The following is a 17,787-nucleotide window of genomic DNA, read 5'->3' on the forward strand; positions in this document are numbered from 1 at the left end:
CAGATTTGTTCCAGTGATCTGCTACTTGTTGCTGGTAGTTTAAATCCTCGTTACTCGCTGGAGACTAAGAAGTATTAGCCAAATACCTCCAAAAAACTGCCCCATAGGACTTAGGGTGCCACACCCTGCTGTGATTTTGTTTTGATTAAGTATAAGTAAGCTGCACAGGACTGAATTATGTTTTTAGAATTTTACACAAAAAATAGAGCTAGATCAACTCTGGGTTAACCTTGTTCATCTGGTTGTTTCATGCTCCTTTCTCTTGCCCAGAGGGAGGTATGTCAGAGAGTGTTGCTTGTAATCTGACGGCTCAATTCAAAATTCGTTTAACTTAAAGGATATGTGTATACGGCTTTATAGAAGATGTAATTGTTGCATTTGCATCTATAGAACAGAAACATTAGTACCAGCTTCCTCCCCACAGAAAGGAAGCATGTTTATTTTTTGTAACATATTATTACAATATCAATCACAAATTACAAAATGTATTAATCATTGACTTAAGAACAGATACAAGAAACAGAAATCATTCATTCTTACATTGATCAAAATCTTCAAGTTCTATGAAAAGCTGGACAATTATTTACTACTTTGCCACCAGAGAGACAGTTATGCAAATCAACCTCGTCACACCATTGCATTGCTGTTGTGCCCATTGCTCAGTTCTTTAATTAATGCTTAAGTTGCTCTGCAAATACATCCAGCCCCACAGTAAGAACCACTCACTGCAAACAATGGCAGCTATAAATAACACTTTCAGCGACGTGTTCTGGATCTTCAGTGCTGTCAAGTGAGTTGAGAAATGACGGACTCGATGGCCTAAGGGGCAAAAAGATGCACATAAAACAAGCCTGTTTTTGTAAAGAGTTAGAAAACAAAAAAAATTAAAATCTGAATTCTGAATTTTTACACTGACCTTTGCCATGTCTCCTGCAGGCCCTGGAACAGACTTCAAGAAAGGTTCCTGTTGCCAAAACTCCCATAACTGCTGATTAAAGACTTTAAAGTTTCTGCAACAAAGAAACAAATCGTAAAACTGTGGCAAGTGAACATTAAATCTGATCATTATTTATTGTGTCAAAAGCTTGGATTTCCCATGTGAAATATATAAAACCTACTCATCCAACAGAGGATTTGTTGATCCGCTGAAGCTGCTTGCTTTCAGATCCTCCCACCAGTGTTTTAAAACTGAATGTATCCACTTTAAGCCAACAATAAGATGCCTGTGAAAATAAAACAAAATAAAAAGCAATTATCTTGCTGCTAAACATAGGATCTGTTATTATGCACGTGCAAAGTGTTTCAATCAACAGGATTACTCACTCTTCATATGGACTCCTGAGGATTTTGCTAACTAAAGGAAAAAGGTCGACACAACAGCCAATAGTTATCTTTGGAGAATCCTCATCAATGCTGCAGAGAAAATTTGAAAATATCATTTACTCTGCTTGTTGTCAGTGTGACTAAGGTTGCTGCAAATCTCGGTGCTCACCATTTGCTTATGAGGGGGAGAAAGTCAACAAACACCCCAGTGTCTTGGATTCTGTACAAAAAAAAAATTATGTAACCATACTTTGGAAATTCCAGCAAACAAACAATGGCACATGTTTGAAACCAGCTGCAGGGTACACACCTCAGAAAGTATGTCAACAACTCTCCAACATTTCTCTGCCACAATGTTAAAGCCACTTTCAGTCTTAGATTTCGTCCAAAAAGCACATCAGTCATTGTGTTATGATCCCTTGTGAGCTGGAAAACATAATTGGCTTCAGGTGCATATCACGAAAAAAAAGTAATTTTTTTAACAAAGCAAAGATGAATAAGCCTTACTGACCTCAGTCAGTGCACAGTACTCAGCCTCTTCAGATTCACTTCTACTAGTCCTGTGGTTATTAGTGACATGAAGTGGGAACTCCCAAGAGTCCATATTGAAAATATCCTCCTGTGTGTTCGTCTTGTTTTCTTTGTTTGCGGCATCACAAGTCCTCCCGGACCCAAGCTGCTTCCTCCGAGCCACAGTCAAATGATGAGTCTTCCTTTTACATGATACTACCCGCTTCACTCTGCCTGGGTTGTTCGCAGAGCGACTAACCGGGTATCTGGAAGGGGTAAATTTCTAAAATGTAGCTTGAAACAAAAAAACAAATGGCTGTAATAAATGGAAAACAAGCAGGAAATACCTCTTTTTGTTGAAGTCTTCATTTGCGTCATCATCCACCTGCACATAAAAATACAAAACCATGGTGGTGCATAACACAATTAACAGCATAACAAGTTCCAGGAAACAGAAATAGATTTGCGTATCAGAATTATCAATTCAGCTCACTTGTTTTGTGTTTCTCCCTTTGGGATAGCTCACTCTGTACTGTGGTGCATCGGGATCCTCAGCACTTTGGCTCTCAGTATATTCTGTGTGCGAGTCCATTATCTCTATAAAAAAAAAAAAAAAAAAAAAAAAAAAAAAAAAAAAAAAAGAAAGAAGAAGAAGAAGAAACAGCCTTTATTGTCCCACAGAGGGGAAATTTGGGTGTAACAGCAGCCGCAGTTATTATAAATATGAATAAAAATATAATAATTCACACTATTAAGAAAAGAATATAAATATATATAAAATCAACAAACAAGATTAACCTTAATACTACTAATAATAACACTATATACAATGTACATGAAAGAAAGAAAGGACATCTTGAATCAGTTAGCAAATAAAATATATGTGTACCTAACTTAAGTGAACCTTAGGGCCTTCAACCTAAAGCTGAAGGATTTTCAGGATCAAGTTAATGGATTTATTTTATTTGTGCTCATTTTTTAAGTTGGCCCTGCAGACAAGACTAAAAACTTGTAAGGTGATTAAAAATATATATAACACAGGATTTTATAGGATTGGTGTGTAGGAAGCTTATGTTTCTGTCCATACATTGTGTCCGGTGTAAACAGAATATTGTCCCCACAACATAAGGGTTACAAATGTACACACACATTACCACTGTAAACAGGGAGCTAGGAATAAACTTCACACAAAAAGTGAGGAAATTTGTGTTTGGCTGATTACTTCTTTGTTGTAATGATGCATCTTAGCAATAAATCTTCTACTGTTGGAAAGCCTGTTTATTTTTATTTCCTTACGTTTTGTGCCGAGTTTAATTACGCTAAACATATTAAAACATCACTTCCCAGAATCCTCTTGGGCAGTGTTGTCGTTCTGTACGATGACGTAGTCAGGAAGAGCTCTCCAGCCAAGCATCTGGTTGATCTTAGCTAAGCTGTAACTCTTATAAGTTATTGTTTCAGTATTTATGTAATTATTCAGGACACAAGTCGTTTGTGCTTTTGGAGACAACCATTCACTGCCTTTAGTTAAACTGTAAGTTTCGTCCACAGGCAAAATGAGTTGCTTTCTATTGCACGTAACGTACAGTATTAGCGTTTAGTTGTCGTTAACATGTAATTAAGCCAGGTAGCCAGCAGCTAACAAGGCAGAAAGCTTGTTAATTAGAAGTCTGTGAGTTACAACTAGCTGTCGAGTAAATATAGGTGAAAACACGTCACGACATTTAAACGGAAACAAATAAACCTGTCATAAATAGTATACATGGTGTACTCACCTTGCTCTCCTTTTCTAAACAGTGATAGGGCAGTTAAACACTCCCTTTGATTCTTTTGTGCAATTGGCAACTAGTCAGTGGTAGATACCGCCCATCATTAGCGAATAAAGCACCCTATTCATGATTCAGCTGCTGGACTGTGCACCCTCTATCGGCTGTTGACATAGTGATGGAGGACGTTTCAAAACCAAACACTTCTTAACACTGGTCAGCCGATCTCACTGAGAGATACTTCATGATTAGCCTGACTGACAGTTTATGAAACTGATACATTAGATCAGCTGGTATAGGAGTTTTGACTCTTGAATTAAAACTTTGCAAGATTTTGTCTTCATGGGCTATTACACGGATAGTGTCTTTGTCTGGTCAGTCAGGCATATCAGCTGCTTGCCTTTTCTTTTTATTGATCTGAGACAAGTCATGGCTTGTGAGCTTATCTCTTCTGTCTTTCACTGCAGTACTGCCTTGAATGCACAATGGAAAAACAACACCATCTGCTTTTATTGTCACATAATCTATTTCCAAACTTGTAGCTGACGCTGCTGTTTTTGGTTCTGCAGTTTCATCATTTGGGTTGACTGGAGGTTAACCGATTTGGACTTTCTCAACAGTGACCAAAACACAGTATGTGAGTTTGTTTATCCTAGCCAGCCAGCACTGTGTGAACTTCCACCGAGGTCAGGTCATTTATTGGAAGCCTTAAAAAATATATATACCAGTTTATATTTATACCAGTGCTCTTGGTGTCATGTGATTTTTGTTATGAGAAGTTGGAGATCATGTGATTTAAGTATGTGTGTGTGTGGCTTCTTTAATCAGGCTTTTTTTCCCTGCAGTCCAGTGTTAACATGTTGCCCGTTCACGCTGCCTGTGCTTTGCTATTTGTTGCACCCCTGCTGGTGCTTGGTGTTCCTCCTATTTGGACCCAGCCGGAACAGGTGCACCTCTCCTATGGAGGTAAGGGTTTGAACTGTTTCCACCTGACTCATGTGTTTTCATTTAGGGATACTATTTTTCCATTAGAAATACAAGCGAGTATCCGGGTCACATGACTCACATATTTACAGATCTGTTGTATAAATTGCTCAATATTCTGTTTGACATAACTGTTTGTTCACAGCAGCATTCCATGACTGTGCTCTTTGTAATTCGTTTAGGTTAAGGGCTCTATATAATTACCTATATTTCCATACCTATATCTGATGCAGCATAAATCTTCTTTTGTTCTCTCCTTATTAATGTGAAACATCTGGTAGTCATTTAATGAACTGATGTCTTTATGCAATGAGCACCTGGCCAGCTTAAGCTGCCTTCCTAATGCTATATCTTGCCAGCAGCAAGATCAAAAGTACCGCTCTTGTAAAGTCAGCTTTTTCACATAAGCATCGTTTGGCTTTACTAAATGCACCAGTAAGTGAATCCAGTATTTCTGTCAGATCAATCTGCATCACATTTCCAGTAACTGGGCTTTTCTTCTTTAGGAGTGCCAGGCTCTATGGTAGTGACCTGGACAACCTTCAATAAGACAGAGAGCAAGGTGGAGTACAGCCTTCTGGGGGCTCAGCTCTTTGAGCTGAGCGCCAGAGGTGACGCGACTCTATTTGTTGACTCAGGAAAGGAAAAGAGGAAGATGTTCATCCACAGGGTCACACTCACAGGCCTCAAGCCTGCTGCTTCTTATGGTGGGTGGAGTTCTGATATAGCTGACATTAGCTTTTGGCTCCTCACACCATCACACACTGTGTAAACACTTGACTTTTTTTCAGTCTACCACTGTGGCAGCGATGAAGGCTGGAGCGATGTGTTCTTCTTCACTGCTCTCAACGACAGCACTAGTTTCAGCCCCAGGTTTGCTTTTTATGGTGACCTGGGCAATGAGAACCCCCAGTCTCTGGCTCGACTGCAAAAGGACACGCAGCTTGGCATGTACGATGTCATCCTACACATAGGTAACCTCTGCCCTAATAGATATTTTATTATTCAGCACTGTAAGCGAAGCATTAAGTTTTATAAACCGGAGCTTAAGGCATTAGTCATCCACAGATATTAGGCACTGCTTAGAGTACAATAGATTGTATTAACATAAATCAAATCAATAAGCTAGCTGACATCCAACAGAAATGTCTAATGATGAGGCAATGTACCATTGCGGTAATTACTGTAATTACCATAATAATACACATTTGTCATTTGCAATATTTACTTTGAGCAATATGGGATGGATTCTGGTCACTTGCCTGCTGTTCACTTCACAGATGATATTGCAGAATATAGATCTTTAAGCCAAAAAACCTAAATTCTGATTCACAAGCTCTCCAGCTTTTCTTTTTAAAACAAGGACATAATTTTTCTTTTGTTTTTGTCGCTTTTTTATTGAAACACCAAGTGAACTACTACCTCTCCTCTTGGCTCAAAAAAAACAGGTTCACCGCAGCACAACGTGCAACGGGGCTTGCTGAGGGGGTTATTGATGAATTCATTTTTGTCACATTAGTGGTCTCATTACTGTGAAACAGCCAAAGCAGTGCAGAGGCCTCTGCAGGAAATTATCCAAACCATTTAGCTTTATTTCTATTGCATCTCAAGTCACAAGTGTAGTAAAATGTGATATAAAGTAAAATGTGCCAGCACTTTCACAATAGTGCATTTAAACATAAAACAGTAAAGAAAGTCCTGAAGGAGACATTCCTGACTTCAACTTCCTGTACATACACTTTTTACTGTGTGACTTAAAATGGTTTATTTATATTTTAAGCATAATTCTGTCATTGTTGCACGTTTGCTGTTGTTCAGCATCTAAATCACCAAACTGTTGGAGCAGTACTTGTGACGACTGGTGCAGCGATCACGTCTCTGCAGTGAATATGAAACTAGAGAGCAACTGTTTAGTTTAACTCCACATAAAGACAGAAAGCAAGGAAAAGCAAAATGATGTAATCCCCTGTGGAACTATAAACTGTCATTTATACATTTTGGGGTTTTGATGATAGGCACAGCCAGACTAGTTGTCTCCCAGTTTCTAACTGCCTTGTGGTTTTAGCCTCATCATCTTTAGCTTCTTTACATCTAACGCTAGGAAAGAAACTGCAAAATTTAAAGCTATTCTTTTAAGTTCAGTGCTGCTAAAATGAAATCTGATGATGTCAGATGAATCAAGTGAAGCTGAGTAGATAGTATAACGTTTTGGGGAAACTTAATCTGCACAAAGATCCACATCTTGTTTTTACACATTGCTGGGAGAGTAAAAGACTTGAAATCATCTAAAAGATTCTAATCCATAAATTTTTTTTTCTGCTTGTTTTACAGGGGACTTTGCCTATGATATGCATGAGGTAATTTACCCTTCTATCTTTCCAGTATTGTGAAATGTGATCAAACCTGTACCCAGGTCCAATTAAGATCTCTGACAGCAAATGTCCTTCATGAGTACTTTATACTCTTAAAATCATTCTGCTATATTGCTAATTCCAATAAGACAGAAGAGATAAGCCACTTTGCGTTTCTCTACCACCCCTTTCCCAGAGCACACCACTGTTTATTCTCAGGTCATATGAAAGCTCTCGTCTGTGGTCGGGACATTCAGCTTATGATTAGCAATACTGTGAAATGCTTTAAGCCTGCGGTGAAAGACGAGAGTACGGATTGTGTCGCCCAAATATTTCATGAATAAAAGTAGTGCTATTCAAAACCACAAATCTTAAGTCCCAATAATATATTTGCTCATATGAAATCCTCACAGCTGTCATCTTTGATATTAGGGGACATAACCTTGTCTTGGATGCTAATATAGTTTTCCTTTAAATAACTTCGTGCATTATTAATGCTGTTTTTTTAATATGGAGAGAATGTTAATCATAAGACTGCTGCAAAAATTAATAACCATAATTCATTTGAGCTGTGTTTTCAGCTGGAATGTGCAAGCACAACCTGTGGCTTCGCTGATATTATAAATAGAAAAGCAGAGAAAGGGAATTTAGCCCGAAACGTCGTTAATGGCTGTGGCAGGTAAAAGCCATCAGAAGAGAAATGAACCGCACGGCGCTTTTAAAGCCAGTATTAGGATATCTAAGACGAAATCTTCTCATTTCATTGAGGTTTGTTTGGTAGCCTTATGATACGTTCCTGAAGCTGTCTGGAAAATGGACTGAATGTATGAAAATGAAACACTGTCTAACAGGAAAATCTTTGACATCATGTTTAATGGCTGGATGACACTGTTCCAGGACAATGCCAGGATTGGAGATGAGTTCATGAGGCAGATCCAGTCCATAGCCGCCTACGTGCCCTACATGACATGTCCAGGCAACCACGAAGCTACATAGTAGGTGAAATTCAGTTGAATCTCTCTGCTGTCTCTGATCCTTATGTGAATTCACTGCAAAATGCTTTTTCTTTCTTTCTCATGTGCCGTCTGTCTGCTATCTGTAATCTGCTTTCAGTTTTTTCTTTTTCTTTACATTTGCACCACATTCTGCTCACAGAGCCAGAAGTGTAATTAATGGGTTTTGGACAAAAAACAGCATTGCATGCCATATTTCAAGGCTGGCCCTGTCAGCTGCAGTTTTTCTTCTACAGAATAGAGAACACACTTCGTACGTCCTGAAAACGTTTCGCTGTACCGTTTGAACAGATGGGAGCTATTTTTGTCTTCAAAGTCTGGAGCAGCATTAGGAGCCGCTAACTTCTAAACAAGACTAACATTTATCTGACTGGGCATCATCAGCTTAATATCTGTTTTTCAGTTTCCAGAGATGGCCTGTGGTAGTGGGAACTGTCTGTATTTTCACTCCTCACCACCAAATGTGCTGTTCACATTTGAGTCTTGGAAATTAGCTGGATAAAAAGACTAGACAGCTAGACAAAGGCTTAGTTAAATAGTTAAATCTTAAATTAAAATTATATATTTCATTATTTCTAAACAAAGCAGCCTATAGTGCAATTCTACATGTTGTCATTTGTGCATAGGTATTATTCAGTGTGTGGCTTTGCCCCCATTGGCTCAATAATTACAACTCCATAATTCTGCCTCATAAAATTAAAAAAAAAATCAGGTGTTTTAACTCAAAACTGATAAAAAAATACAATATTACAGTATGCTATTTAATTGTTTTCAGTACATTAAATTACAAATGTATTTGTTAAAATGAAAGCAGGACTTTCAGCAGACTTCATATGGTTTTTATCTTGAGGATCAGTAGCAAATGGATCCCTGAATTCCAAGAACATCTGCTGGAGTTAGCTGTGTGTGTCTTGCATTTTGAAACTTTCAGGGGTGTCTGATCCTGCACCATAATATTTACTTGACGCTTCTATATGGGGAAAGTTCTCACTTACTTGGCTTTGCCATGTGTAATAGGACTACTGCCTGGTCTTTATTAAGGAGCTGCTAACAGTAGCCTCTTTTTCTTGGCGCTGTATCCCGACATAAGAACCTGATATCAAGAACCAGCTCACTGCATTACATAACCAGAAATGCAGCTCCTGTCCCCTCTCTTCTGTACCTAAATATGTGTTTTGTTCTGTGGTGTTGTTCAGAATCCAAGTACACCCAGCAGCTGGGCCCTGCTTTTCTTCCTCACTTTCTGTTGTGCTCTGTCTACAGTAACTGTACTTCTCTGTTCCTCTCTCTTTCCAACCTCAAAACCTAATGGGTGAAAGGTGATTGAAACAGGGCTGACCACAAAGGTTTTCAGTCAGCATTCTAGCAGGATGAGAACAGAGGGTCCATGGAAGATGCTTAGTTCCCAATCAAGACTGTCTTTGTTCACCGAGAACAGCATATGTTTCAGCAGGCCTCAGGAACAGCCGTCATGTGAAATAATGTCCAGTGTCGGGAGATGGTGATGTGTTCCATGCACTGACTCCTTTAATTTGCCTGGATTTAGCCCATCAGATGATGAAAGGAAAGACTTGATGAACAGGGAAAATCTTATTGGGCCAGTTTAAGGAGACTGTATTGTTCTCAGTTTGATATCCACCAGATTTCTATCTCCACGCTATTTTAAAAGAAATGCAAACATGGCTGGAAAGATGAAGATTGGGTTTAGACAGAATGACTCATGTTACGCTGAGCTCCCAGGCCACAGATTAACGAAACAAATGTAAGCATATCATGTCTGTACCCAATTACATTTTCCACCACTGTGCTACAGACTTGATAGCTTGTTTTTGAATTTGCTTCTAATGGCTAATACTTTTCCTTTGGGTATCACTGTTCCCACTGCGTACACCTATAAATGCATTGATTTAAAAAAATGTTTTTTCTACTAATTAAATACTGTGGTCTCACATCCTTGAAATGCCTGCTGGTGCACTTTTTAGCCACAAGATGGGAGTGTGAACATGTGTTAGCGCTCTTCCTCCTTCAGAACAATGATCAAATTTGGTTGTGAAATTCCAACCATAACCAATTTCAGGATAAAGAGCTCATCCTTTTGCTTTTACTTTAGCTGGAATGACTTATGTAGACTGGTGAATGTGTTTATATATATATATATATATATATTAGGGGTGGGACTCGATTAAAAAAATTAATCGAATTAATTACAAGCTTTGTAATTAATTAATCGAAATTAATCGCATTTTAATCGCATTTCAATATTTGACATGAGAAATATTAATTTAAGTTTAGTTGATGAATAAATCAATATACATAAGCTTAAACTTCAAGATTTTGTTTATTTTCCCACCAGTCTACTACACAGACCAATGAAGGGTGGAAGTGCTCCTGTGATAAACTCCTGAAATTAAAGTTAAGCATCATAACTGGATAGTTTTATTCAACATTAATGTCTCACTTGTTATAGTTGGAAATTAATCATTCACTCAGCTGTATTCCTTGATGTTGAAATGTGTTATGCTTGTTTTAACAGCTTATTTTTAATTAAAGACTTAAAATTAAACCACAAAAAGGAGAAAAAGTTCGTTCTCCGTTTAACAGCTGTTTTTACACAGCTGTGCGTCGCACTCACGGTTGCTAGGCGACATGAGCGACGCAGAGGTGACGGCAGCTGATATGAAGGCTAGCCGCTCACTTCCGGCCTTTGTGGGCTGCGAAAGACGTGGGCTGGGTCCTTCGCAGGATGCAGCCCCTAATTTGGACATTGTGCGTCGATATAATCTGTATGCCTGGAACTCGTGCACTGAGAAACGTTCCACGGTGCAAAGTGCGATTAAAATGCGTTAAAAATTTTAACGCGTTAATTTCCCTGTAATTAATTAATCGAAATTAACGCGTTAAAGTCCCAGCCCTAATATATATATATATATATATATATATATATATATATATATATATATATATATATATATATATATATATTCAAAGTCAGCTCGCTATTCAAAGTCAGTTAAAGTACCATCAGTATGATCAGCATGACCTTTGCTGGGTTATCATACTGACCATTTAAACCTGGCCTCGGTGCCCACCCAGACCATAGATGTCATTACTAAGATTTATTCAGCATTCGTTCAGAACTCTGTGATCCTCTTTTTGTGTCCCTATTTCTGGCCTTTAACCTCTGACCCCGCTGTTCTCAAGTTACCCCTAACTCACAATACCCCTAACCCTACATTAAACTTGTCAATGCAGGGATCTGCTACCCTACTCTCGCTGCTGCTGAGGGACCCCCCCTTACATAAGATAAGAAAATAATCATTCCCATCACCTTGCTTAGTTAATGGCCTGTTGAGAAGACTGGCTCCTGCCTTCTTGCTTAAATTAAAAACTGTGAAAAGAGACTGACAGATTGGAGTCTGGGAACGCTTTCCATGAAAGAGTTTTTCCCTTTTGCATTGTAATATTTGGCGACAACTGTTTTAGCAGCTCCAATTAGAATGTGTCTGTTTCACGTAGTCTGTTGCAGTGCAGTGAGCAGCGATGGACTGATAACTGCAAGTGTCTGGCTATATCTAGAAAAATAAAAAGCACCATGACTCAGTGCTGAAACCACTGTGGAACTACCTCAAAACATGATTCCTCTAATGATTGCTGGATGTAAAATTATAGTCTTTTAAAAAGATGTCATGGTTTTAAGAGGGGTATATTTAGAGACATGTTTTCTTGATTGACAAGTGCAGGACTCTCAGTCACAGTGGCTCCCACTCGCTTCTCCCATGTCAGCTCCACCCAAGCTCCCCCATGTTGACCAAAGTTTGATTATCTGGCTCCAGTCACTGACCATGATTTTAAGCTTCAGAATATCCCATCACTAACCTATAGGTTTATGTCACAGAGGCTACTTTGCGTTTCTGCCCAGCCTTTAATTTAGAGAGCCAGCCTCTGATAGCTTGCATGTAGCAGTGTTTGCAGTTTCTTTAAATATCTAAGAGCTTCCAGAGTTTTTTGAAGCTTAAAGCAGATGCCATCACCAGGGGCTGATGGTTGTTTTCATCTGACGAGGTATCACCAAGTGTTTTGCCAAGTTTAAATGACAAATGATCATGCAGTAAAACAAAAGAACTGCCCCAAATGCATGGGGCCTTTTTTTTGGGAACGGCTGGTTTATTGTATTTTAGAGAAAGCTTGACGTGATCTTAAATCTATTCTGAATGGATAGCAGCTTTTCCAAGCGCTGGTGTAATCATCTCAAACTACGAGAAAGCAGCAGTTTGAGGTGCAAATTGCTGTTTGTTAGATGTTCACGGAATGCAGAGTGCATGATCAGTCCATCTCATTACATTTCTCGCAATATTGTTTGTTCACAGCAACTTCTCCAACTACAGGAATCGCTTCAGCATGCCAGGCCAGACTGAGAGCCTGTGGTACAGGTAAGAAAGCTTCTTTAGCAGCACTGGACTTTAATGCATCTAAGCAAGTGAAAGCATGTCATTGCAAGCTGTCCACACAGCATTTATGAAGAGAAATTCATTGTTTTTTAACAGCGGCCCCATGTGAAGTATCATGTTAAACCTCCTGCTGTACTTCAGTAAGCATTAATGAGCTGTAAGAGTCAGCAGAGGAGTATAGAGCTCCCTTCTCTTAGTCTAGCTTGCTTCTCCTATCACAGACACTGAGACTACACAAAGAAGCTATACATCTGACAGGTGTGACTCATTGCCTACTACAGGCCTCCTTCTGTCAGACAGTAAGATAATACAGTGCATTGCTACACCACAGGCCAGCTGCCCACTCTCCACTCTGCTGGCTGTGAGCCCTTCACTCATGTGCACAGTTAGGACGCGGAGAGAAACACCATTCAGGCAACTGACTGCAACTGGAAACTGTTCTGTTCATAACATTAAGCACACATGTGTAGTGGTAGACTTACTCTTCCACTAACCCTGTAACATGGATATGTAAGCGCTCACAGTACAGTGTGGCCTTTTGGATAAAAAGAACAGTTTAGTGCATTTTATAACAACATGCCAGTGACAAAACGTGGTCTGGATCTTGGAGTATTTTTCAGACTTTGAGACCCATTCTTGCTTATCAGATGACTTTTAGCGCGCGTTGCCGTGTATCATTCTAACAATGTGTCTGCAGCTGGAACCTGGGGTCAGCACACATAATCTCCATTTCCACTGAGGTTTACTTCTATCTTAAATTTGGCCTGGACCTCCTCTTCAAGCAGTACGAATGGCTGGAGAAAGACCTGGAGGTTAGTGGCCAGAACAGTTCCATCTGCTGATTGTGGCTAAGTGCTCTCTTTTGTTCCCACACTTGCTTTTGACCTGTCTTTTTCATTTTAACACAATATTATCTTTCATTTATTTTATTTCTGTATAATATTCTGAGTTCTCATTCCATTGAAAGGAAGAAAGTGTTTTTGCTTTTGTTTGTTTTAATGTGGCACACATGTGGGTCCACATATTTCTAATCCAGGAGGCCAACAAGCCCGAGAACAGAGCGGCGCGTCCTTGGATCATAACCATGGGACACCGCCCCATGTACTGCTCTGATGATGACCAGGATGACTGTACTAATTTTGATTCCTATGTATGTAAGAGTCCTGCTGGTTCATTTTTCAGCTAGTCTATTAATTCGTCACATTGCTACAGAGAAAAATGGTTCATACTGCTTCATAAAGTGAATTAAATTTATTGTATAGAGGGAACTTTTAATCTCATTCCCAGCTCTATGTTTTTATTTTTGGACTTTACTAGTGTCTGACTTGTTTGACTGAGATGACCATATAAAGCTCTTAAATCAATCTGAAGCCTGAGCTTTGGTTCACAAAAGCTGGACTCACTATTTAAAACTTTGATTATGTCTAATATTTTCATTCATCACTGCATCAGCATATATATGATAGAAAAACTGGCTGAACATGTCTGGCTATGTAAAGGGTGATGGTGCCACCCATACGCTCACCTTATCCTCACTGTTGAAATGGTTTAGCTTAACTCCAGACTTTTTATTAGCAAAACTTCTGCATTACAATATTGGTAATTCACTATTTATGAGTGACATAACATGATTTTTGTCCTTATAAGAGATGTGTTATCATTACCTTAAAATACTGTGAGACTTGCCCTGAAAGAAGTTGCTGTTAATTAGGAGCTGTGTTCCTGGTTTGTGTTGTTAAACACTTTGTTTTTATCACAGAATGTTATTTGCAGAATTTACGTTCACAGCATTGCTTTACACTTAAATTGCCCCTGGTAGGAGACATGACACACAGACTGGCCAGTCCACATCAGTACCCATAAGCAGTGCAGCATGCTGTCATAATCACTGTAATTTGCACCAAATAGTTTCCACTGGGGCTTGCTTCTCTCTGCACTTGGCACTGTTGAGGGTGAAGCTGGCATGGGCATAATGGATGCCTGCCAGATAGTGTTTCACCTAGCAGGTAGAGCTTTGGATGCTGATGCCAGTTCATACTCTCATTGTTCCTCTCTCCTGTGTCTCAGGTCCGGCTGGGGAGGAATGACACCAAACCACCAGCTCCAGGTCTTGAGGATCTATTTTACCGTTATGGTACGCTACCTATTCGACAACCAGCTGCGTGCTGCTAATGGGTGTTTAAGATCGCAAATTTGCACACTTAGACTAATGTCCTAACAGCAGAGCAAACCCAAAAAGCAGGCCTTCTAACTGGCTGAAATCCTAGCAGCCTGTTTTCAAATTGTTTTCCTGTATTACATTTCTCAGACTTTTGCTTATTGGATTGAGTTATTTAACTTGTGGTGAATCTCAGAGTTTTGGTTTGTCTCATCTTAAGCGTTTGTTGATTGTTGAGAAATCTCAGAATTAAATAGGCACAGGTTCTGAGAAACCTTCAGATGCACCACTGAGCTGTTTGTGTATGTTTCTCTTCGATGAAAGGTTGCTTGCTCTCATACTTTTTTTTTTTCCTCCCACAGGAGTGGATGTGGAGTTGTGGGCCCATGAGCACACATATGAGAGGCTTTGGCCTGTCTACGGTGATAAGGTGAGCTGGTGCATTTTTAATTCACCACAGCCCTTTATTTTTGTAAACTAGTGTACAATAATTTCAATGCTTTCCCTCGTAAAGGTGTACAATGGGAGCAAAGAACAGCCATACGTAAACCCCAAGGCCCCAGTCCACATTATCACAGGCTCTGCTGTAAGTACGTTCACATCACCGTGTCACTGTTAACATTTTTTCACACAGGTCAATGCATCAAGTGACAGTAATATCAACAAAAACGCTGTTATGTATGGTAAACAGCTCTGTCTGTGCAGCAGCTGGTCTCCTACATGAGTTTAGTACCAGCTGTTCCTCTGGTTAAGTGTTTTCTGATGTGGTGGTGAACAGTGCAGGGCACATTTTGTCATCCAACCACAGAGGGATTAGTCATCGGTATATTAGAACGCAGACAGACTCACACCGAGGCACAGCCGCAGTTGTAAATGTCAAACAGGGCTTTGTGGACAGAGTTTGAGGATGGCATGTGGCTCATATCTTAAAGGCTCAGTGTAATTCCTGGTGAATCTTCTGCAGGGCTGCAGAGAGAGGACTGACAAGTTCAATCCAAACCCCAAAGAGTGGAGCGCTTTCCGCAGCACAGACTACGGCTACAGCCGCATGCAAGTGGTCAATGGAACCCACCTGTACTTGGAGCAGGTGTCTGATGACCAGGTGAGCACACAAAGAAGAACGCGTGCATAATCGCAGCAAAAGCGAACAGATTCAAAGAGTATTGCTCGGATAATGACAAAGACCTTTCTGTGTGTTCCAGTATGGGAAGGTGATTGACAGCATATGGGTGGTGAAAGAAAAACACGGCTTCTCTGCCTGGGTATGAAGACTGTTGGTCTTTTTTTTTAAACCGCTCACAAAAAGCACTTTGTGCTGAAAACAAGCACTATTTTTCCTTCCAAACCGATTATGCAGTGATGATCAAAGTTATTCCTGCTCAATGAGATTTTATAATTTTCAGCACTGAGGACACTGAGCTTTATCTAATTTTTAAAACCACCTGAGAATAATTTACTGTAAATGTACTGTATATAATGTGACTGTAATTTTCTGAAAGGCTGCAATAAAAATGTCTTATATTTGAGTAAATTTGGCCTTACTGTAATTCATCAGCTATAGTAAACTTCAGTTGTTTTAATTGAACTTCTAATCAAAGAGTATTTGTAGGTCTCTTCATTTCTGCCTGAATAATTAATGGACAGCAGACACAGAGAGGATGAATCTGGCAGACACAAAGCTTCATTCCCCTTAGAGAATTTTTTCATTTCAAAAACCTGCAGATGCACTTAGATGTATCAGGTCTCTTCTCCATCACTATCAGGAGGACAGATTCTCCCTTGGCTAATCCTATCAGCTTATTGGAACCTTATTTGATAGCCCATCTGTGTGGCTGTCAGACAAAAAGACACATGGAAATTTGCGCCTGCACAAAAGCACTATTATGTAACTCAGGGATGCTTGTGGCTTTGGCTAATTCAGAGTGAGACAAGGCACTTTCTCCAGAATGTTTCTCATGCCATGACTCTTACCACTTTGGTGGTATTAGATCCTAATAACAGCATGCTGCTCCTGATGACTACTGGCAGACAACTATTGCAGATCTACACACATCCGTGTGTTGAGCTGTTAAGCTGTCTATTAGGGCCAGAATGCAATTATTTGTCTGTATAATTCTGCTGACACAGCATAGTCTATATACACAAACTCAGTGATCCATGAACGCTACCCACGAGGTAAAGACGTGTTTATCTAAAGCACATATACATGACGATATAATATGGATCCACTGATGGAAACACTGGACAGGGTGGCACTTTTCAGACAAATGAAGGACTTAACAAAGAGAAGACAAAATGTGAGAGCAGCAGCAAGATGTGTCAAACCAAATTAGAGAGAAGCTGAAAGTTCGTGCAGAAATACAAACATCAGGCATCAGGAGCATGTCTGTAACTCCAACCAAGGTTTTCTCACTGATGTCAACACCCTGTCAGGAGCGCAGCGAAGGAGGACCCAAGTGCAGACACAGACGGAGGCAAGACTATAGAGGGTTATGCAATTTATTGTCACCAGGGACACCATAAACAACGAGATGGCTCTCAGAGATTCCCGTAACACTGAACTCGAACACTTAAACTGTGGGAAGGGGTGCAACCACCGAGGGGTCGGTCTAGACGGAGGGAGAGGGAGAGATACGTTAGGGACTGTAGTTAGCATAACATAAATGGACATGGGGGGGGCGGTAGCAGAGGAGTAGGCTTACGTGGGGAGCAATATGACAGAGTCCTGAGGGGAGGCAGTTGGCTGGAGCGGTGTGCTGTTATCTTCAGGAGGGCAGGCAGGCAGGCAGGCAGGCAGACTAGGGGACGAGATGACTTCCCAAGCATTAGCAGCCACTCTGGCAAGGACAGGAGCCCAGAGCAGCTCCTTAAATAGTGCCCCGATGAAAGGATTCACAACTGGTGTGCAGAGCCTCCGCACGGCAGCCTCCAGCCCAGCCCAAACGAGGAGGAGAAAACAGCCTGCCAACCCCCTGAAATGAAAGAACAAACAAAAACAAAAACACAGCCGACAGCACACCGATCCATGACACACCCTGCAGCACAGTGGTGTCTGCCAGAGGAAAAAGACACAAGGGAACAACAACCACACCTCACACTCACATGCTTTTTGGCATACCTACCCACTGCTAACTGCCAATCACAGCTTCATGATTGTAAACGTTTCTTTGCAGCGTATGCACGGCACCATGGAGTTCCTAACCTTTGACCTCCTCATGCCATACTCGGTATTGT

The 17,787-nt window shown here is 40.2% G+C and overlaps 2 protein-coding genes across 11 annotated transcripts; one reads left to right on the top strand and one right to left on the bottom strand.

Annotated features, from left to right (window-relative positions):
• Positions 1 to 427: 427 nt before the first annotated feature.
• Positions 428 to 3,760, bottom strand: LOC115773122 (KATNB1-like protein 1). Of its 2 annotated transcripts, none has more exons than XM_030719647.1 (10): positions 3,609 to 3,760; positions 2,327 to 2,430; positions 2,181 to 2,218; positions 1,835 to 2,099; positions 1,634 to 1,749; positions 1,493 to 1,543; positions 1,324 to 1,413; positions 1,119 to 1,223; positions 917 to 1,010; positions 428 to 819 (listed from the first exon to the last, which is right to left on the bottom strand). In XM_030719647.1, the coding sequence occupies exons 2-10, from the start codon at positions 2,423 to 2,425 to the stop codon at positions 787 to 789; spliced, it is 891 nt and encodes a 296-aa protein (XP_030575507.1). In that variant the 5' UTR covers positions 2,426 to 2,430; positions 3,609 to 3,760; the 3' UTR covers positions 428 to 786. The 2 variants fall into 2 exon arrangements, with proteins under 2 accessions (XP_030575507.1, XP_030575508.1); XM_030719648.1 differs by lacking the exon at positions 3,609 to 3,760 and adding an exon at positions 3,174 to 3,292.
• Positions 3,209 to 16,079, top strand: acp7 (acid phosphatase 7, tartrate resistant (putative)). Of its 9 annotated transcripts, none has more exons than XM_030719643.1 (15): positions 3,209 to 3,367; positions 4,169 to 4,285; positions 4,428 to 4,565; positions 5,090 to 5,290; positions 5,375 to 5,557; positions 6,915 to 6,940; positions 7,832 to 7,929; positions 12,315 to 12,377; positions 13,093 to 13,207; positions 13,432 to 13,545; positions 14,463 to 14,529; positions 14,916 to 14,983; positions 15,068 to 15,139; positions 15,518 to 15,655; positions 15,756 to 16,079. In XM_030719643.1, the coding sequence occupies exons 3-15, from the start codon at positions 4,457 to 4,459 to the stop codon at positions 15,819 to 15,821; spliced, it is 1,320 nt and encodes a 439-aa protein (XP_030575503.1). In that variant the 5' UTR covers positions 3,209 to 3,367; positions 4,169 to 4,285; positions 4,428 to 4,456; the 3' UTR covers positions 15,822 to 16,079. The 9 variants fall into 9 exon arrangements, with proteins under 9 accessions (XP_030575503.1, XP_030575501.1, XP_030575504.1 ...); XM_030719641.1 differs by having other exon boundaries at positions 4,445 to 4,565; XM_030719644.1 differs by having other exon boundaries at positions 4,169 to 4,236; positions 4,445 to 4,565.
• The last annotated feature ends 1,708 nt before the right edge of the window (positions 16,080 to 17,787 follow it).

This window comes from Archocentrus centrarchus, chromosome 22 (assembly GCF_007364275.1).
Source record: "Archocentrus centrarchus isolate MPI-CPG fArcCen1 chromosome 22, fArcCen1, whole genome shotgun sequence".
In the NCBI taxonomy this organism is placed as follows: Eukaryota; Metazoa; Chordata; class Actinopteri; order Cichliformes; family Cichlidae; genus Archocentrus; species Archocentrus centrarchus.